General features: G+C 37.5%; 1 protein-coding gene across 1 annotated transcript; it reads right to left on the reverse strand.

Annotated features, from left to right (window-relative positions):
• Positions 1 to 696: 696 nt before the first annotated feature.
• On the reverse strand, positions 697 to 17,978 carry Cylc1 (cylicin 1). Its single transcript, XM_051179615.1, has 5 exons — positions 17,917 to 17,978; positions 14,752 to 14,792; positions 6,105 to 6,220; positions 2,577 to 4,241; positions 697 to 847 (listed from the first exon to the last, which is right to left on the reverse strand). The coding sequence occupies exons 1-5, from the start codon at positions 17,976 to 17,978 to the stop codon at positions 815 to 817; spliced, it is 1,917 nt and encodes a 638-aa protein (XP_051035572.1). The 3' UTR covers positions 697 to 814.
• Between the last annotated feature and the right edge of the window lie 4,405 nt (positions 17,979 to 22,383).

The following is a 22,383-nucleotide window of genomic DNA, read 5'->3' on the forward strand; positions in this document are numbered from 1 at the left end:
AATTTCATTGAGAAGTTATCAGGATCATAGGCTTTTCCTCCTCTTTAATAAGGAATAAGGATCTGACATATTTTATTGTCTGTTTCTTTTCCATATGCAACATGAATTATAAATCAACAAATTATGACAAGGTCTTCCTTCAGATTGCTACATTTTCATACAAATTCAGACAAAAATCCTACTTAACAGACAACATATATATATATATATATATACATATATACATATATATATATACATATATATATATGGCTTCATATGTATTGTATGTAGTTTCTTTCTATGTTAGTTAAACCTTTATTTTTTGTTTAGACACTAAGGGAGAAATATTGTGTGATATTTGTTTGTGTTCTGACAAATAAAGCTTGCCTGGAAATCAGATGGCAGGGCTAGCCCTAGTTAACCAAAGAGCCAAGCAGTGGTTACACATACCTTTAATTTCATCACACAGGAAGTTGAGAAAGAAGTGGTAAGGTGTGGTACAGACAGGATCTCACTCTTTATGGATGGGGCAATGAGATAGGTAGGAAGCAATTAGTGGCTGCGCCTGGTTCTTTAATCTTTCGTGTTCTCCCCCCCCCCAGATTCTTTATTGATAAAGACAAATTAGGTTTATGCTTAATACAAATACTTGAATGAACATACACACACACATACACACACACATACTAAATCAGTCACAAACTGCTTTTGAAATTTGGATGCTGCTGATGCTTACTTTTATTTACTACAGTTCCATTGAAGCAGAAAGGTGCCTCTGAAAGTAGTTTGCTTCCACAAGGCCAGTCTGCAAGTCCTATGGCTCACCTATTCTTCAGAGTATCTTATGAATCCATTCCACTCCAGGCTGAAAAATAAAGTTGGTAGATGGAAATAAAAAGGAAGTATCACTAGTTATAAAGAATGTCTGCTATGTTAAAGATTATAACTAAACATATAGTATAGTATTGTAGATTGAGAAAAATTTGGATGGTTTCTAAATGCCTCCTTGAACTAAATGCAGATCTATAATTTGAAGACTTTGAAGATGTAGTTCAGAAGTGTACACATCAAACCCTGGAGTGCACCTATTGGCACTCAGGGGCAAGTATAATCAAATATTAGTCTAGTTACCATTCTTTGCAGAGGAACTAAAACCCTATAAATGTCACATTATTAGTCTACCTTCAAATTTGAAAATATAATATAAAATGACAGTAACTTCAGATTGTATAACACTAATACAAATATACAAATATTTTCACATGGGTTATTCTTTGTAGTGTCTGTATAAGTACACAGTTTTTTTCCCTAGTTTCAATGTCATAGTATTTTTTCTGTTTCTCTCTTTTAACTTTATAGAATACACACACACACACACACACACACACACACACACACACACACACACATAGGTATGTATATATGCTCACACAGTATTTTATAATTTGATAAACAACAATTTTATAAATTTAGTTCCAGAGTTTTTCTATAGTAGGCAGTATTACTACTATGTATATAGTTTGATTTTCTTTCTATCAACATGTTTACATTTTTAGAAATTTTTAGATACTACTATCTCACTTATGACTCTTCCTACATATCCTCACTTTGGTCTAGATAAAAGGTAACACAATGGCGGGAAAGATGAAGGTGGTGAATAATTAATGAAAATGAAAATGATAAATTCAATTGCCTTATGTTTGACATGACCAAGGGCTTCACTCAGCTCTACTAACATAAGAACAGACAATGAACCAAGTCAGAGCAAACAGAATTGTGATGCATGTCCCAAGATTACGTAACACTTGAAACAAAGATTAGAGAGATCTAGAAAGAGATGATACAACATCTATCAGGAGTGCCTTCCAAAGCAATATATATGTCATCTCACCACCAAAAATATCCAAGATATTTGGAAAAGGATAATGGAAAGAACAATATCTTAGATGAGAAAAGTAGAAATTATAAATCAACAGGAATATTTGTCCCCAAGAAGAAGTAGTTAATCTCAAAAAGATGCTTAAAAATTAGAGGAGATTCTGTCACTTCACGAAAGCTAACTTGTATTTTTTGTTGTAAGAACACAGGCTTATTATAACCTTCTGTTTCCACTTGGATAGAATAAGTAAGTTTTGTGTATTCATGAATCTTGCTATTCTGTTTATCTGTTGTGTATATTTTGTTTATTAGAGACATACTGTGTTCAGCAACTTTCTAGGAAGTGTTTTTATGGTTCATTTAAATGTTCCCTTCGAGTTTGAGTCAGTTTTTAGTTTTGGTTTTTTCAAAGGGTTGTATAGTTAACTATACAGCAAGTAAGTAAATGACTTCAAGCAAACTACTTTGCCACACTCTAGTCAAAATAAGTGTTTTTCCGTTGATATTTAAGAATTTGTTTGGTAACTTGAGTAAGCTGTTTCAGTGTACTTTTCATCTTTCTTGTCTCTAAGCTCCAAATTTGAATACTGTTAATTATTAAATACTGGCAAGTATCAAATTAAAGGAGAATTATTGTTTAGATTATATATTCAGACTTTTAAACCTTCACTTCAAAATCCAACTTGTCCTCAAGTATTAACTAGTAGTAAACTTACCAAAGGAGCATATCTTTCCTTTGGAGGTGGAGGAGGCACCTTGCACTGACAGACGTGTTTTGGCTTAAGTGATGCTCGTAAAGGCTCACAAGGAGGGAGTGGTAGTCTTTCTCTTGATGTAGGGATTCTACCACCCACACTTCTTTTCCCCTTTTCTCTGAAAGTAGTCTTTTTGGATGATGCTCTGAATCCTCTTCTTAGTTCTGATGTTCCCTTCTTTGAGTCGTTGGATGTGACATCTGAATCATCAGTGGTCTTTATAACCTTAAACTCCGATGACCCTTCAGATTCAGTATCTGAAGGCCTTACATCTCTCTGTATGCCTGTCTTGGAAGATACATCAGATGCTGAATCAGAATAACTACCTATGTCCTTCATCGAATCTTTCATGGCCTCTTTCTTTTCCTTCTTAACTTCAAATTCAGACTCACTTGCAGTAGACTCTACTTTATTCTTTGCATCCTTCTTTTCTCCTTTCTTTATAGTTTTCTTATCTTTCTTTTCACCTTTCTTTACTGATAGATCACCTTCAGATTCAGAATCAGCATCAGTAGACTTTGTATCTTTAATAGGCTTCCTCTTGTTCCCTTTAGTTTCCTTCTTTTCATCTTTCTTGCCCTTCTTTGACTCTACGTCTGATTCAGAATCAGTATAGAATGCATCCTTCTTATCATCTTTCTTTGAACGTCTCTTTTCTTTTTTTGCACCCCTTGAGTCTATAGATTCAGCATCAGTAGAATCTGAACCTTTTTTGTCCATATTCTTTTCTTTCTTTGAATCCTTGGAGTCACCAGATTCAGTACCAGTAGATTCTGTGTCCTTCTTTTTTCTGACTTCCCTTTTTTCTTTTTTATCTCTTTTTGATTCTTTCTTTGCATCCTTGGAGTCACCAGATTCAGCATCTGTAGACTCTGTATCCATCTTTTTCCTAGATTCTCTCTTTTTCTTTCCTTCTTTCCTTGCATCTTTTGAGTCTCCAGAATCAGGATCAGAGTCCTTTTCCTTCTTTCCACCCTTCTTTGCAGGCTTCTTAGCATTGTTCTGTGAGCAATTTGTTGCCCATTCATCAAAATCTTTGGATTCAGCTCTTAACTCATTGAGAAACATTAAGTTCATATATGAGCGACTTATGCACTTTGATTTGTCATCAGAAAATTTCTCAGAGCTCTTCTTGGACTTTGCATTTGGATTGCCCTTCCAAAATACAGCTTCATCATTTGTTTTCTTGAAATTCATTGAATATTCATTGTCATTTCTTGAATCTATTTCCATGGTTATCTTGGAATTGTTGGATTCTAGATTGGATTCTAATGTGGCATTTAAGTTTCCAAATAGTTCACTTTCATGTGATGATTTTGATGGATTTGTTTCTGTGTTGATTATTTCAGGTTTACCTTTAGTTGTTATTGTCTTGCATTCCAGATTTATTGCACATGAGCTTATATTTACCTTGAAAGTTTTCTTCAAGGTTGTTCTTTTATCATCTTTGGTCTTTCTAATTGTTGACATTATATAATGGTTTCGAGGATTATAAAGATATTTGAATGGATCCTGTGTAATGAAAGTTAGGGAAAAGGGTGGCCGTAGGAAAAGTTCTCTGAAACATTGATTTATCCATATAGTAGTTGGTTTCTGACCTTTATCAACTTTCACTTTTTCTTGCCTCTGGAAAGATTGGGGAGAATGACAATAAGTATTTGTAAATGAGTTACACATTTTAATTTGCATCATAATATATTTATCTTTTCATCAATCATCTATCAAAAAGATGTTTTCTATTTCAAGATGTGTGTGTGTGTGTGTGTGTGTGTGTGTGTGTGTGTGTGTGTACACTGTGGTGTATGTGGGGAGTTCAGAAGACAACACTGAGGTGGCAAGATCTCCCCTTCCAACAATCAAATCTAGGGACGAAACTCACATCATCAGGCTTGGTAACAAGCACCTTTACTAACTGAGCTACCTTGCCAGCCCTTAGTTTTCATGTTGTTTCAAGTATTCAGTAGAAGGTCCAACAATCAAATAGTCATGAGATTAAATGATGACTATGCAGGGAAGATTGTATATTATTATACAAATAATGCATGATGATGTAATACATACATTGGTTGTAACTGCTTTGGGAGACACTTTAACATCTTCATGTATCACAATGGATTATCCATGAATACTAGGATTTCATTTTGCTAATGAAAACTCTACTTTATGATAAGTCCACTTTAAAGTAGCATAAAAACCTCGACTCTCCCACCATCAAGTATCATGAATGACAGTTTTCAGCAAACAGGGATGTTCCACATCTTTACAATTAGATCCCATTTTGAGATTTAAATTTTAGATCTATTTGAACTACCACTTGTGAACTTAGGCTGTCCATTTTCCTTTACCTACTAACTCTGGTGTAGACAACCATGTACAAATTAGGAATGAATGTGTGTATGTGTGTGTGTAAAAATAATTGCATGAATTTGTGAGAAAAGAGGGATATATTGGAATTTTTGGAGAGAGGAAAGGAAATGGGGAACTGTTGTAATTAGTGTTTTTACAGTTTCATACTTTAGTTAAAAACAAATTGGTAGGTAAGATAACTCAGCATACAGTGGTGGTTACTATACAAGCTGGTTGACCTGAATTGGATTCCATAGTGGAAGAAAATAAGCACTTTCTGAAAGCTGTTCTTATGTACCTTCATGCCTTCTCTCACAAACATACATTATGCCCACTCTCTCACACACACAGACACTAACAGTAATAAATCAAATAATATTAAATAATTTTTATAGGGAACAGTTATTATAACACAAGGCTAAAATGTAACTAGTACATAAATATAACACAAGAAGGATACTGTTTCACAGCTGACCTGAACAAAGGGGAGCTCATGGACCCTAGTCTGATAGCTGGGCAACCATTATAGGACCAACACAGACCTCCTGAACTTGGGTATTAGTTAGGAGGACTGGCCAGTCTATGAGGCCTCTGGTAGTGGATTATTATTTATCCCTAGTATATAAATGGACTTGGGAGCCCATTCCACAAAGAGGGATACTCTCTCAGCCCAGACACATGGGGGAGGGCCTAGGCTCTGGTCCAAATGATATGACAGACATTGAAGATCCTCCATGGAAGGCCTCACCCTCCCTGTAGAGCAGAAAGGGGATGGGATGGGGTTGGGGGGGCACAGGGAAGGAGGGGTGGGTGTTGGAACTGGGATTGGCATGTAAAACAAGCTTGTTTCAAATTTAAAAATGAATACTGTTTCAAAAGAACATCAAAGAACTGGAATCTTTATGAAGATGAGTACCTATAGAGATTTTTATCTTTATAATATTGATATGATATAATTATAATCTCAAAAATGAAATAAAAATGTTTATTTTTAAAACATGGGGGAGCAATTTGTTCTATAGAGTTATAAATTTAAAATCTGCTTCAGAATAATATAACTCAAATTATGTATGTCTTGTTTACATTTATGTATGCTGTTATCAGTATATATTTAGTTTTAAAGTGATTTTTTTCTATACTTACAGGAACTGACACTTGTAATTCTGAAGATCCTGATCTCTTCCTTATACCTGGCAGAGTTGTTTTGGGAAGTGTCAAATCAAAATGTTCTTGATTGCATTTTTCCACAGTTTCACTGACTGAGATAAGAAAAATAAAATAAAAATTGGAGTTGATATCCAGACTCTTGTAGTGAAGGACATTGTTAAGAAAACTATATTATTTAAGTAAAAGTTGTTACTCAAAATATACCTCTTCCTCTTGCAGTTTATTTGACTGGCAATTAAGAAACATAAAGCCATTTTTTTCAAGTTAGCATTGGCTTATCTTTATCATAACAATTTTGTTTTTTATGTAAGATCAATTTTCACAGAATGTTACAATGATACAATGATACAAACTGCTGTTATAAAATGATTGGAATGAATTGGCCCCTGATCCTGCTGCTACTGTCTCCAGTCCCCATTGAGAGCACCCTTGGAGCTCTGATACACCCCCACCCATCCCCACCGCCAGCCTACCCCCCCCTACCCTGTGCCCTACTCCACCCACGGTCCTGCCCCTCTGGTTGAGCACTTAGACAGAGGGTGGAGCCAACAGTCTACCCTACTTCAGAGACTTCTCTGAGCAATTCTGAACAAAGGAGACCTGACTATCCACGCAGGGGACCACCCCTAATTACCACCAGCTTAGTCTCTGACCCCCCTCTAGTCCTCTGCTGGAGTCCCAGGCAGGCCCCTCCCAGAGATCCGCCTATCTCTGCAGGTCCACTCTGAGTTCCTGCAGGCAAGATCCTTGACCCCCAAATCCTGGCCTCTGCCAAAGAACGAGGTCTCAGCTGAAGAGCTCCAGTTTCCAGTGAGATCCCACTATCCTGCAAAACCTTCTCAAGTTCCAGCTCACCCCTTGCCCTCTTCCGACAGCTATTGGCCAGAGCTATTGTCTAGAGCTACTGGCCAGAGGACCACTGTGAGTACCTGCTGGCATTTTCTTCTGGATCCTCATCCTTGACCCCATCCCTGGATCCCTGTCTGCAGAGAAACCTCCTAGAGAGCTTGGACCACACAGAGCTACAGATATTGAATCTCAGACCCACATAAGCCCATCGGGAAGTACCATAGAGAGAGAGGGGAGACACCACCAACACCTACTGGAAGAAGCTATGGGAAGAAGGCAATACAAGAGAACACCTAACAACAGAAAGACAAACATGACACCACCAGAATCTAGGGAATCTACACCAACTAGAATGGAACACAACAACAAAGCAGAAGAAGCGGAAGGGTACGACTTAAAAATTACCATCATAAAAATGATAGAGGCCCTCAAAGATGATGTGAGAAAATCCCTTAAAGAAATGGAGGAAAAAACAAACAAAAAAGTGGAAGAAATGAACAAATTCCATAAGGAAAGTACAGAAATCCAAGAAAGAACAATTAACCAGGTGAAGGAAACGGTTCAAGACTTGAAAACTGAAATTGAGAAAATAAAGGCAACACAAACGGAAGGAATGCTGGAAATTGAAAAGCTGGGCAAAAAATCGGCAACTACAGAAACAAGCATAACCAATAGAATTCAAGAGATGGAAGAGAGAATCTCAGGCGCAGAAGATAAACTAGAATAAATGATTCATCGACCAAAGAAAATCATAAATCCAACAAATCCTTAACACAAAACATCCAGGAAATGTGGGACACCATGAAAAGGCCAAACCTAAGAATATTAGGCATAGAGGAAGGTGAGGAAGCCCAGCTCAAAGGTGCCGAAAACATATTCAACAAAATCATCGAGGAAAACTTCCCAAATCTGAAGAAGGGCATGCCCATGAAAGTACAAGAAGCATAATGAACCCCAAATAGGCTGGACCAAAGAAAAAAGACCCCTCGATATATGATAATCAAAACACCTAGCATACAGAATAAGGAAAGAATATTAAGAGCAGCGAAGGAAAAAGGACAGGTAACATATAAAGGCAGACCTATCAAAATTACACCTGACTTCTCCAGGGAAACCCTCAAGGCCAGAAGGTCCTGGATAGATGTTCTAAAAGTATTAAGAGAACACGGATGCCAGGCTAGGCTACTATATCCAGCAAAACTCTCCATCACTATAGATGGAGAGAACAAGATATTTAATGACAAAACCAGATTTTTCCAATACGTATACACAAATCCAGCCCTACAGAAAGTATTGGAAGGAAAACTCCAACCCAAGGAAGGTAACTACACCCACAAAAATGTAGAAAACAGAAAATCCAACTATACCAGAAACCAATGGTAAAGCAGAACTAATATATTCACAATACCACTGCCAACAACAAACTTCAATCAAACAAGCATCAACAATCAATGGTCCTTACTCACCCTCAACATTAATGGTCTTAACTCACCTAAAAAAAGACACAGGCTAACAGAACGGATACAAAGACAGAATCCATCCTTCGGCTGCATACAAGAAACATATCTTAGCTTCAAAGATAGACATAACCTCAGGGTAAAGGGTTGGGAAAAGATTTTCCAATCAAATGGAAATAAGAAGCAAGCAGAAGTAGCGATCCTAATATCTAACAAGTTAGACTTTAAACCAAAATTAGTCAAAAGAGATGAAGACGATCATTTCATATTCATCGCAGGAGAAATCAATCAACACAAAGTCTCAGTTCTGAACCTCTATGCCCCTAATACAAAGTCATCCACATTCGGAAAAGAAACACTACTAAAACTCAAAGCTCATATAAAACCTCACACACTTATAGTGGGAGACTTCAATACACCACTCTCAACACTAGACAGGACCACAAATCAAAAACTCAACAAAGAAACAAAATGAATAACAGAAGTTATGTCTCAACTGGGGTTAACAGACATCTATAGAACATTCCATCCAAAGACAAAAGAATATAACTTCTTCTCTGCTCCACATGGAACCTTCTCTAAAATCGACCACATACTAGGTGACATAACAAACCTCACCAGATACAAGAGAATAGGAATAGTTCCCTGTATCTTATTGGACCACCATGATTTAAAATTGGAATTCAACAACAACAACACAAATAGCAGAACACCTGCAAACTCATGGAAACTGAACAATGTGCAATTGCACCACTCCTGGGTCAAAGAAGAAATAAAGATAGAAATTAAAGACTTTCTAATATTCAACGAGAATGAGGATACAACATACCCGAACTTATGGTGCACCTTGAAAGCAGTGATACGAGGGAAGTTCATTGCACTAAGTGCCCACATGAAGAGAACAGAGGATAGTCACATAAGAGAATTAACAGCCCAACTGAAAACCTTAGAACAGAGAGAAGCGAATTCACCCCGCAGGAGCAGACACCAGGAAATAATCAGCTTGAGGGCTGAAATCAACAAAATAGAAACCAGGAAAACAATACAAAAAAAAAAAAAAAAATCAATGCAACAAAGAGTTGGTTTTTTGAGAAAATCAACAAGATAGACAAACCTTTATCCAAATTAATGAAAAAGCAGAGACAGAACATGCAAATTAACAAAATCAGAAACGAAATGGAGAACATAACAACAGACACAGAGGAAATCCAGACAATTTTCAGGTCATACTTTGAAAATCTGTATTCCAGAAAAATTGAAAATTCAAAGTAAATGGACAAGTTTCTGGATAACTATCACTTACCAAAATTAAATCAAGAACAGACAAACAAATTAAATAGACCTATAACCTGCAATGAAAGAGAAGCAGTCATCGGAAGCCTTCCAACCAAAAAAAGTCCAGGGCCAGATGGATTCAGCCCAGAATTCTACCTGACATTCAAGGAAGAACTAATACCACTACTCCTCAAACTGTTCCACAAGATAGAAACAGAAAGTTCATTGCCAAACTCTTGTTATGAGGCCACAATAACTTTGGTACCCAAACCTCACAAAGACACAACTAAGAAAGAAAACTACAGACCAATATCCCTGATGAACATCGATGCAAAAATACTCAATAAAATACTGGCAAACCGAATTCAAGAATACATCAGAGAAATCATCCAAATAGGCTTCATACCTGGAATGCAGGGATGGTTTAACATATGAAAATCTATCAACGTGATCCACCATATAAACGAACAGAAAAAGAAAAACCATATGATTATCTCCCTACATGCGGAAAAAGCCTTCGACAAAATTCAACACACTTTCATGACAAAGATCTTGGAGTGATCAGGGATAACAGGAACATACTAAACATAATAAGAGCAATATACAGCAAACCAACTGCCAACATCAAACTGAATGGAGAGAAACTTAAGCCAATTCCTCTAAAATCAGGAACAAGACAAGGCTGTCCTCTCTCTCCATATATCTTCAATTTCGTAATAGAAGTTCTAGCTAATGCTATAAGACAACAAAAGGAGATCAAGGGGATCCAAATTGGAAAGGAAGAAGTCAAACTGTCTCTACTTGCAGATGATATGATAGTTTACATAAGTGGCCCAATAAACTCTACCAGGGAGCTCCTACAGCTGATAAACACCTTCAGCAAACTAGCAGGATACAAGATAAACTCAAAAAAATCAGTAGCCCTACTTTTTTCAGACGACAAAGAGACAGAGAAAGAATCAGAGAAACATCACCCTTTACAATAGCCACAAGCAACATAAAGTATCTTGGTGTCACGCTTACCAAACAAGTAAAAGACCTATATAATAAGAACTTTGTGACTCTAAAGAAAGAAATTAAAGAAGATACCATAAAATGGAAAGATCTCCCATGCTCTTGGTTAGGTAGGATTAACATAGTAAAAATGGCAATCTTACCAAAAGCAATCTACAGATTCAATGCAATCCTCATTAAAATCCCACCACAATTCTTCACCGACCTTGAAAGGATAATAATCAACTTTATATGGAAAAACAAAAGACCCAGGATAGCCAAAACAACCCTATACAATATAAGAACATCAGGAGGCATCACCATTCCTGACTTTAAGCTCTACTACAGAGCTATAGTTCTGAAAACAGCCTAGTATTGGCATAAAAATAGACAGGTAGACCAATGGAATCGAATTGAAAATCCTGATATTAATCCATGCACCTATGAACACCCGATTTTCGACAAAACTGCTAAAATTATACCATGGGGCAAGGACAGCATCTTTAACAAATGGTGCTGGCACAATTGGATGAGGGTGTGTAGAAGACTGCAGATAGACCCATGTCTGTCACCATGCACAAAACTCAAGTCCAAATGGATCAAAGACCTCAACATCAATCCAGCCACATTGAACCTCTTAGAAGAGAAAGTAGGAGGTACACTTGAACAAATTGGTATAGGAGACTGCTTCTTGAACATAACTTCAGGGGCACAGATACTGAAAGAAACAATTAATAAATGGGACCTCTTCAAACTTAGAAGCTTCTGAATGGCAAAGGACATAGTCGACAAGACCAAACGACACCCCACAGGCTGGGAAAAGATTTTCACCAATCCTATATTCGACAAAGGGCTGATCTCCAAAATACATAAAGAACTCAAGAAACTAGGCAACAAAACACCAAATAACCCTATTAAAAATGGGGTACAGAACTGAAGAAAGAATTCTCAATAGAGGAAATCAAAAAGGCTGAAAGACACTTAAGAAAATGCTCCACATCCTTAGCTATCAGGGAAATGCAAGTCAAAACAACTTGGAGATACCATCTTACTCTTGCCAGAATGGCTAAAATTAGAAACACCAGTGATGACTTATGTTGGAGAGGATGTAGAGAAATTGGAACACTCCTCCAATGCTGGTGGGAGTGCAAACTCATACAGCCATTTTGGAGATCCCTATGACGGTTCCTCAGGAAAATGGGAATTAGTTTACCACAGGACCCAGCAATCCCCCTCTTAGGCATATACCCAAAGGATTCACAACCATGCAACAAAGACATGTGCTCAACTATGTTCATAGCAGCACTATTTGTAATAGGAAGAACCTGGAAGCAACCTAGATGCCCCTCAATTGAAGAATGGTTAATGAAGATGTGGCACATCTACTCAATGGAATACTACTCTGCAGAAAAAAACAATTGTATCTTGAAATTCGCAGGCAAGTGGATGGCACTTGAAGTCACCATCCTGAATGAGGTAACCCAGTCACAAAAAGAGGAACACAGTATGTACTCACTCATATATGGATTTTAGACCTAGATCAAAGGATCACCAGCCTATAATTCACATCACCAGAGGAACTAGGATAGAAGGTGTATTCTAAGAGATTCATATATATTCCCGCATAGAATTGGGAAGGGACAAGTCCCCCAGAGCTCAGGTGAAGTGGGGGGGCAGCGAATGGAGAGAGATTTAGGAGAAAATGAGGGGGAGGAAAGGAAAACATGTATGACCAGGAAGATTGAACCTGGTTAGGAATAGAAGATAGGAAAGAGAGAGACAGAGACACAGAGAGAGAAAATAAAAGAGGGAGCCAAATTGGTTTGAAGATAAAATTGAACACAAAGAAAGGTCTAGAGAATTAACAATCTCAGCTTCCGTGGAAAGGCTAACATAATTGACCTTCCCAGAGAGTGAGATCAACGAGTAACTTCTCCATGGAGCCCTCAACTAATGGCTGTTGAAAACAGGATCAAACACCCATACATAAACACTGAGTCGAACTAGAACCCAGATGCAGATGGAGAGGACAAGACCATGCTGCAAAAACACATAGAGACAGCTTACCTGAACAAGGAGGAGCTAAAGGCCACTAGATTGATAGCTGGGAAACCAGCATGGGACTGACTTAGGCCCCCCTGATTATGGGTCTCAGCCAGAAGGACTGAGCAGATAAAGAGACCTCAGACAGTGGAGCCAGGATGTATCCCTGGTTCACAAAAGAACTTTGCGAACATATCCCCCATGGAGGGATAACTGCCTTAATCTAGAGACAGGAGAGAAGCCCTAGTCCCTACTTCACATTACCTGTCAGATCTACATGACCCCAACTGGATGGCATTCCCCTACATATGGAATTGGGGTAGGTGGATGGGAGGGGATGGTGTTTAGAGTGCATGTGAGAGGGCAGAGAGTGTAAAAGAGAGTAAAGGAGGGAGGAAGGGATGGGGGAGGGAGGGAGGGAGGGAGAGGGAACTGGGATCGACATGTAAAATAATAAATTAAATTAAAAAAAATGCTTTGACTCCAAAATTTAAGTTGAAGGACAAGTTACTGGGGAAAAGGATTTCTACTTTTGTTTCCACAGAAAATGGAAAGATTTGGATTCCTTTCAGACTAGTGTGGTTTGATCACGTCAGACTGCCTGAAACAGAGTACGAGGTGATCCTACATTCAAAACAGCTGGACAAAACAGCCCTACAGCCTACAGCCAGGATATCTTAATCTTCTTCGAATCCCCCATGACAGTGTCCCTTACCAGCAGGAAGTAGTTTGGAAAGAACGATGCCCAAATTCCCAAGTATTGTGTATAAATGTTTGTTTTCATTTAATTGGACTTTGTTATATAAAATTAAATAAAATAATAATAATAATAAATGATGGGAATGAAATATAGACTAATTCTAACTGTTTACTTTCAAATGCTTACATTGTCTCCACTGTCTTGATTTCTCAATGTAATTTTGGTTAGGTGGGAGATAATATGAGTAATTCTTCCATGATTTCTATAATAAATAGCATAACATTGAGCATAAAGTAACCAGTGAAAGTGTTAATTTTCAGAGATGCCTTAGAGGGTTTACACCTCTGAATTTAATAGCACCTCCAACCACAGGAATTAGACCCAGACATGTGAATAGTCTTGCCCACCCTATGTAAGGACATATACATATTTTTGGTTATTTAGAAAAATCAGGAATATCCAACTGTCTGGAATCTATGACAAAGGTGGAATTGGGAACAGAATTCAGGATAATGTTCCTAGAGAGGAGAAGGCTAATGAGAGATGTTATCTTATATATTTGAAGAGCTGCTATATGTGAAGGCAGTCATAGTATTATATAGCTGATACTGCTGATAGTTAATATTCTTTATATGTCATATTCTGTCCTAATAGTTGTCAACTCAATCCTCAAAAATTCTTTTCAATTTAGATAATGTCATTAAATATTATACTAATATATAAAAAAACACACTGCCATATGTTAAATTTTTTATTCCAAATTATAAAGCTAGTAAACAGTTGAAGTAAGATTCACATGCAATTTGGTCCCAGAAGCAATCCATTAACTGAAGTATTACAATGTTGTTTGCATATTTACTAAGAGTAGAGCTGGAACTAATATAAATAAGTTATGCCACTTTGTGTATGTATGTTTTAGTTTAATATATGAAGGAGACCTCTGTAAGCTTGCAGTGTCTCAACTAAGGTATTCTTTTCTTAACTTCTCTCATCTCTAACTTTACTTGACTTTTTCACTTTAAGTTTTATAATTATGAACTTTGAGTACAGAGGGTAGTTTATGAGAGTAAGTATGATTCCTATATGAGAAGTAAGGGCTAAATAAATCACTTATTTGAAGTCAACTAATAAATGCACGCTTCAAAGTCAGAAATATTTTGTACCTGCATGTGTATGTGTGTGCATGAGTATGTGTATATATACAAATTCAGGAAAGTTTTTTAATTTTGCCACATTTACCATTTACAAATGGTACTGACCATTTGTTGCTACAGCGTTTAGAAATTTTCAAAGAACAAATTCTTACTTAAAATGTAATCATCACATGTTGTGGTGTTTATCTCTTGCCTGTAAAAGATAAAGACAGAATTTTAACTGAATTTGTACTATGTGTAATCATCATCATTATGCACTTCAATACTAATACTTGAATATCTTTAATGCATTTTGTTGCATCAAATTCTTCAATATAAAGTAAAACAAAACCAAAATAATGAGACATATTTAAATTTGAATATAAACTATTTATACTTCTTAAAATAGGGGCTAATACCCATAAAAGGATGATTCCTACTCATTATCAAATAGCTACTATCTTTGTAGTGAGATATTCACTTTGTTTACTTCTGTGGAAGTGAACACGTCCATTGGGGGGTGGAGCCAGGGGCAGAAGTGACCTTTGGAACTAGGTCTGAGGAGGAGCCAGGTTGGCAGGACACAGAGAGTAGAGCATCTGGTGGAACCTGAGGGTGTTCATCTGTCTAGGTTGTAAGTTATTTCCCTGAATAAACACCTATTTGGCCTATTTGTTTATCCTGATTCTTATTACACTGCGATATATCTTTTTATTTATTTATTATTCATTAATTTATTATTATTTTTATATTCTGACCACATTTTCCAATCTCCCCCTCAACTTCCCAATCCTTTCCCCACCCTATCCACTCCTTTCTCTGCAGAAAATGGAAGGCCTCCCATGGGTGTCAGCAAAGCATGGCATAAAATGTTATAGAATGAGGAATTGTGTCCAAAAAGCTATCAAAAAGTCAGATAGTCCCTGCTCTGCTGTTAGAAGTTTCACAAGATCAAGCTGCACAACTATATCATATATGCAGAGTGCCTAGGTCAGTCCCATGCAGACTCCCTGGTTGTTGGTTTCTGCCAGCTCCTATGAGCCCAGGTTAGTTATTTATGTGGGCTTTCTTGTGATGGCCTTCATCCCTCTACTTCCCACATTCATTTCTCCCCATCTTCTGCAGAATTCCCTGAGCTCCATCTAATGTTTGGCTGTAGATCTGAACATCTGTTTCCATCAGTTGCTGGATGAAGTCTCTCTGATGACAACTTTGCTAGGCACAAATCTGTGAGTAGAGCAGAATATCACTAGACATCATTATACTGACGTCCTTTTCTCCAGTCATGTTTGGTTCTATCTTAGGTTTCTGGTCCAATCAGCTTCTGTGTCATGGTTCTCTAGGTGGTGTCAGCTGTGGGCTCACTCTTGTGGCATGGGTCTCAGGCTGGACCAGTCATAAGCCTCTCTTACACCCGATCATACAATAAGCAGGACAGACTGTAGGTTAAGAGTTATGTATCTGGGCTGGTGTCCCAATCCTATCCACTGGAAGTCCTGCCTTGACAGAGGAAATTGCCCGTTCAGGCTATGTGCGCCTTATTGCTAAGAGTCTTAGCCTGGTATCTCATAGATTCTTGGGAGTTTCCCTTGTACCAAGTTTCTATCTCACCCTGAAACCCCCCCTCTTCCAATTATCTCTTTCAGTACCCTCTACCTCTATCACCTGATCCTTCATTTTCACATTCACACCCACCCACATACATCCACGAAATGTATTTTATTTTCTCTATGCTCCCAGTTACCTAGCTTCTCTAAGTAGCATGGATAGGTAATATCCATTCATAAGTGAGTATATAGCACATTTGTCTTTCTGGGTGAGGTTATCTCACTCAGGATGATTTATTTCTTGTTCCATCCATTAGCCTGTAATGTTTTTTGATGTCAATGTTTTTAAGAGTTGAATAATATTACATTTTCTTTATCCATTCTTTGGTTGAGGGTCATCTAGATTGTTTTCAGGTTATGGCTATTCATTATGAATAAAACTCCTATGAACACAGTTGAACAAGTATTCTTGTGGTATGATTGAGCATCTGTTGGGTATATGCCCAAGAGAGTGGTATCACTGGGTCTTGAGGTAGATCAAGTCACAATTTTCTGAGAAACTACCATATTGATTTCCAAAGTGTCTATACAAGTATGTACTTCCACCAACAATGGGGGAATGTTCCTCTTACTTCACATCCAATCCAGCATGAGCTGTCATTAATGTTTATTTTTTAAAGTAAAATTTGTACTTAATATTGCACAATATCATCTAGATAGATATAAATTATGTCATCACAGCTCATTGAATTTTTCTAGAAAAAAGGCTTACAATTGTAACCAACACACAGGTCATTATTACTACACACCAAGCCTGATACTCCCCCTTACTGCTATTAGATATCATATTTTATAATGATGCATACTAGTTTTGTTATTTAAAGTTTACACGAATAAAATATAACATGGTATAGTTTTTGGTGTGTAGCCTCTTCAGTTTACTATTTGTGTAATATACTTTGCAGCAAATATTTTATGCTATTTAAATTATACAGAATTTAATTTTATAGATTTAAAATAATAATGACATAAGAATATTGTCATGTAGTGATGGGTCTTTTGTATTGTTTGTACATTTTTCCTGTTTTACATATTCTATTACACACATTTTTTGGCAAATGTATACACATTGAGTTTGGCCTAATAGTAGACCTAGAATTACTACATTAATGTAAATGCCTATTATTTGCTCTTGTGGAATTAAATGGGATGTTCAATGGTGGGAGAGATGGAGTGGGAGATCAATGAAAGATATCTTGATAGAAAGTAACCATGAGGATAGGGAGAAGACTTGTGCTAGGGATATTTCCAGGAATCCACAGCGATGACCACAGCTAAAACTGGAGGGGATGGAGAAGGTGCCTGAAGTGACCTTCTTCTGTAATCAGATTGGTGACTACCGTAACTGTCATCCTAGAGCCTTCATCCATTAATTGATGGAACCAGATGTAGAAATCCACAACCAAGCACCAGACCAAGTGCCAGGAATCCAGTCAAAGAGAGGGAGGAGATAATATATGAGCAGGGGAGGTCAAGATCATGATGGAGAAATCTACAAAGACAGCTGAACCACACTTGTGGAAACTCATTAACTCTAGACCAATAGTTTTGGAGCATCCATGGAATGAAACTAGGCACTCCATGTGTGGGAGACAGTTGTGAAGCTTGGACTATCTGAGGTGCCCCTGGCAGTAGGACCAGGCTCTATACCTGGTGAATGAGCTAGCTTGTTGGAGCCCATTTACTATGGTGAGATACCCAAGGGATGAGAAAGAGAGTCCCTTCACCTACCACAATGTCCTATACTCCACGGAATTGGTCGAAGATGACAGCTCTGTGACCAGCATCCACATTATATAAGGCGGAGCTCACCACACCTCCTGCAACTGCTAAAGTTAGGCCGAACTTTCCGATGGACTCAATCACTTTGGCAGCCATGATTCCTTCTGTTGCACCCACTCACACCTGCTTTCACACTGACTTCCACATGAATTCCCCAAATAAATACATTTTTAAAAAGAAAAAGTCATTCACAGACTGCTGAAGAAAAGACAAATTTCATCTGTTAACAGGAAAATCCAAATGTAAGCCACAATGAGAGAATAAGGACTAAAACATAATTTTTGACAGTATGAGTACTGACAAGGAAGCAAAATAATTGTCAGGGGTTTGATTGTAAATTGTTCATAAATTTAGGAAAGCTGTCATTAGTGTTTTTTATCTAAATCATTCTGACAGGTGTGATGGAATCCCAGGGTCATTTTGATTTGTGTTTCCCCATGGCTAAGGATGTTCAAATTTTCTTTATGTGTTTTTTGTCCATTTGAGATTCCTATGTTGAAAATTCTCTATTTAGATCTATATCTCATATTTTAATTGAATTATTTTGTCTTTTTTATGTCTAGTTTCTTGAGTTCTTTATATATTTTGAAAATCTGCCCTTTGTTAGTTGTGGAGTTGGTAAAAATCTTTTCCCATTATGTAAGAAGCTGTTTTGTCCTGTTGATAATGTCCTTTGCTTTATAGAAGCTTTTCAGTTTCACGAGGTCCCACTTGTTAAATATTGATCATTGTGTCTGTACTTTTGTTGAGGTCTTTAATCCACTTGGACTTGAGTTCCATTCAGGGTGGAAGATAAGGATCTATTTGCATTCTTTTACTTCCAGATATCCAATTAGAACAACACCATTTGATAAGGATGTTTTCCTTTTTCCATTTTAAAATTTTGGCTTCTTTGTTGAAAATTAATTGTCTATAGGTGTGTGGATTTCTATCAGGGTCTTTGATTTGATTTCATTGATATAGTTGTTTGTGTTTATGCCAGTGCCAGGCGTTCTTTGATTATTATACCTCTGTAGTAGAGCTTGAATTCAGGGAATGTGAAACCTCCCAAAGTTCTTTTATTGTACAAGATTTGTTTACCTATCCTAGGTTTTTGGGGTTTCCATATGAAGTTGAGTATTGTTCTTTCAAGATCTGTAAATAATTGTGCTTGGATTTGGATGGGCATTGCATTAAAACTGTAGATTTTTTTTTTGGGTAAGAATGCCATTTTTTTTACTATTAATCTTATTGATTAATATGTATGGGAGTTCTTTACATCTTCTGATATTGTCTCTAGTTTTTCTTAAAAGAGTTTAAATTCTTGTCATACAGGTCTTTCATTTGCTTGGCTAGTGTTACTCCAATATATTCTATATTACTGATGGTCACTGTGTAGGGTAGTGTTTCTCTGATTTCTTTCTCAGTCCATTTATCACTTGAATATAGGAGAAATATTGATTTTCTTTTTTATTCTGGAATCCACCCACCCACCTCATTAAAGTCTTTTCATCAACTGTAGGTGTTCCTTGATAGAATTTTTAGGCTTGGTTATGTATACTATCATATAATCTACAAATGTGATACTTTGACTTCTTCCTTTCTAATTCATAACTCCTTGATTTCCTTTAGTTGTCTTGTAGCTCTAGCTAGAACTGACAGTACTATATGGAGTAGATATGGAGAGATTGAACAGCTTTGTCTTGTTCCTGATATTAATGCAATTGATTTGAGTTTCTCTCCATTTAATTTGATATTGACTGTAGTTCACTGTAAGTTGCCCTTTTATGTTTATGAATGTTTCTTGTATCTGGGTGTCTCCAAGACTTTTATTACAAAAGAATGTTGGATTTTGTCAAAGGATTTATTAGCTTCTAATGAGATGATAATGTCTTTTTCCTTTAAGTTTGTTTTTATGTTGGATTACATTGACAGATTTTCATATGTTGAACTATCATTGCATATCTGGAATGAAGAATATTTGATCATGTAGATGATCTTTTCGATGTGTTCTTAAGTTGTACATGAATATTTTATTGAATATTTTGTGTCAGTATTACTGAGGGATGTTGGTATAGAATTCTTGTTATTTGTTGAGTCTATATGGTTTGGGTATCAGAGTTACTATGGCCTTATGAAAAGAATTTGGCAATATTCTTTCTTGTTCTACTTTGTGAAATAGATTGAGAAGTATTGGTATTATCTGTTCTTTGATTAGTATCCAACAGAACTACAAGTTTAAAAATGTCTCTGCTGTAGCATCCAGGTTTCACATGTTATGGGAATTTGAACTTACTTTGTCAGGTTTATACAGCAAGTACTTTACACACATTATGCCATATCTTAAATGGATTACCATTCTTAATAATATTTTTGATGTCAGGGATTTTGAATTTTAAAATAAATAGAAGGAGGTAATTATATTTTAGATAGAAATTTAAAGCCAAAGCATGTATGAGCAAAACAAAATAATATATATGCTAGGAGAAATGAAAGATAAAAGTTTCAGAATATTTGTTTTAAAAGTTGAGGTGAACTATACAATTTCTTCCCATTGAACACACAAAAATGAAATAATGGAAAACAGAAAATATGAGATATCATTGACACATTCATTACTAAAAAACTAACCGAAATGAAGAGCTTGAGGTCTGAGCATCTTCGTTGGTCAATTTCTCCTTTTCCCTGAGTAAGAAGAAATAATCATTACAAACACTTGAAGACATAGAAAAATGGTGACCAGTGAAAGTTAAAATGTGACTAGAAACAGATCCCTTCTTTAGAGTCTAGAACAGTGATTCTCAACCTTCCTAATGTTGGTACACTTTAATAAATTCCTCAAGTTGTGGTGACTCACAACCATAAAATTATTTTTATTGCTACTTAATAACTGTAATTTTGAGACTGATATGAGTCATAACGTAAATATCTGTGTTTTCTGGTGGCTTCAGTTGACTCCTATAGAAGTGTCATTTTGTCCCCAAATTATGGAAACCTACAGGTTGAGAACTGCTGGCCAAAGAAATAGACCATGCTTACACTTAAATTTTAGTTCATTGAAATGCATTTCAGATTTCTGATGGCCATTGGACTATAAAACTGTGTTGTTTAATAAATTATGCTATCATTTTAAGCCATTAAATTTGTGACAATTTTCTACATCAATAACAGAAAATTAATAGAAATCTTGGTATCAGTAAAGGGTGCTACTGTAGCAAATATTTCAACATTGTTTGGAGTTAGGCAATAAAGAAAGGCTGGAATCATTTTAAGAAACATGATAGAAAAAGCTTGATTATGCCCACTGTCCCACTGCTTTGGTTGAGCACTGAGACAGAGGGCAAATCCAAGAATCCTGCCACCTTTGGGGAACTTCCTGGAGCTGTTCTGAGCACACTAGACCTGCCTGTCCACATGGGACCACCAGGAATCCCTGCCTGCCTGATTGCTGAACCCCACCATCAGTCCTCTGGGGAGTTCTGGGCCTCACTCAGAGATCCACCTACCCCTTGGAACCATCCTGAGTCCCTGTCTGCTGGATCCTTGACCCCCATTATCGGGCTCTGCTAGAGTGGCCTCATCTGAAGAGTGCCTGGACCTGGCTAGATGTGCCTATCCATACTGAAATATCCTGAGTCCTTGCCTACTGGATCTTTGACTCCCATCACCAGGCCTCTGCTAGAGGTGAGTCTGGGACCAATTTGGTTTGAATCTCCCCCACACCCTTCCCTGAGAACTCTCTGGATTGGCCCCGAATCTTGCTCTTCCCTGTGTCCTGTCCCCCAGCGAGGTGCTCCTGGTGCTCTGATACACACCCATCCATGCTCACCAAGAGCCTGCCATTCCTCTACACTGTACCCTACACTGCCCACTGTCCCATCCCTCTGGTAGAGTGTGGATCCAACAATCCTACAATCTTTGGGGAACTTCTTAGAGCTACTTTGAGCACACTAGACCTGTCTATCCACGTGGGACCACCCTGAATATCTGCGGGCCTGACCTCTTACTCCTACCACAGGTCCTCTGCTGGAGATCCTGGCTCCTCCCAGAGATCTGACTATCCCGTGGGGACCATCCTGAGTCCCTGCCTGCTGGATCTTTGACACCCATCACTGGGCCTCTGCTGAAGCCTGATATTTGACCCCCATCGCCAGGCCCATGCCTGAGGAGAGACCTCCTAGAGAGCTTGGACCACCCAGAGCTACAGACATTGAATTTCTGACCCACCCAAGCCCACCGGGAGAGTACCAGAGTGATGGGAAATGCCATTCTGTATATGTTTCTCATACTGGTTAATGAATAAAGCACTGTTGGCCAATAGGAAAGCAAGATAGGCGGGACTAGGAGACAAGGAGGAAAGAGGAAGTAGTAAGAAGAGTCAGGATGGAGAGCCTGGAGAGAACAGATCCGCCATTCCTCTGCTCTCGGTAAGACCAC

Source organism: Phodopus roborovskii, unplaced genomic scaffold (genome assembly GCF_943737965.1).
Source record: "Phodopus roborovskii unplaced genomic scaffold, PHOROB, whole genome shotgun sequence".
Lineage (NCBI taxonomy): Eukaryota > Metazoa > Chordata > Mammalia > Rodentia > Cricetidae > Phodopus > Phodopus roborovskii.

Excerpts from the sequence above, each read along its gene's own strand:
- Cylc1 (XM_051179615.1), bottom strand. The coding sequence starts at position 17,978 with ATGTGGATGCTGGTCACAGAGCTGTCATCTTCGACCAATTCCGTGGAG. Across the intron at positions 4,242-6,104 it reads AATTACAAGTGTCAGTTCCT|AGGCAAGAAAAAGTGAAAGT; the intron begins GTAAGTATAGAA and ends CAATCTTTCCAG. Across the intron at positions 848-2,576 it reads AGGAAAGATATGCTCCTTTG|CCTGGAGTGGAATGGATTCA; the intron begins GTAAGTTTACTA and ends TTTATTTTTCAG.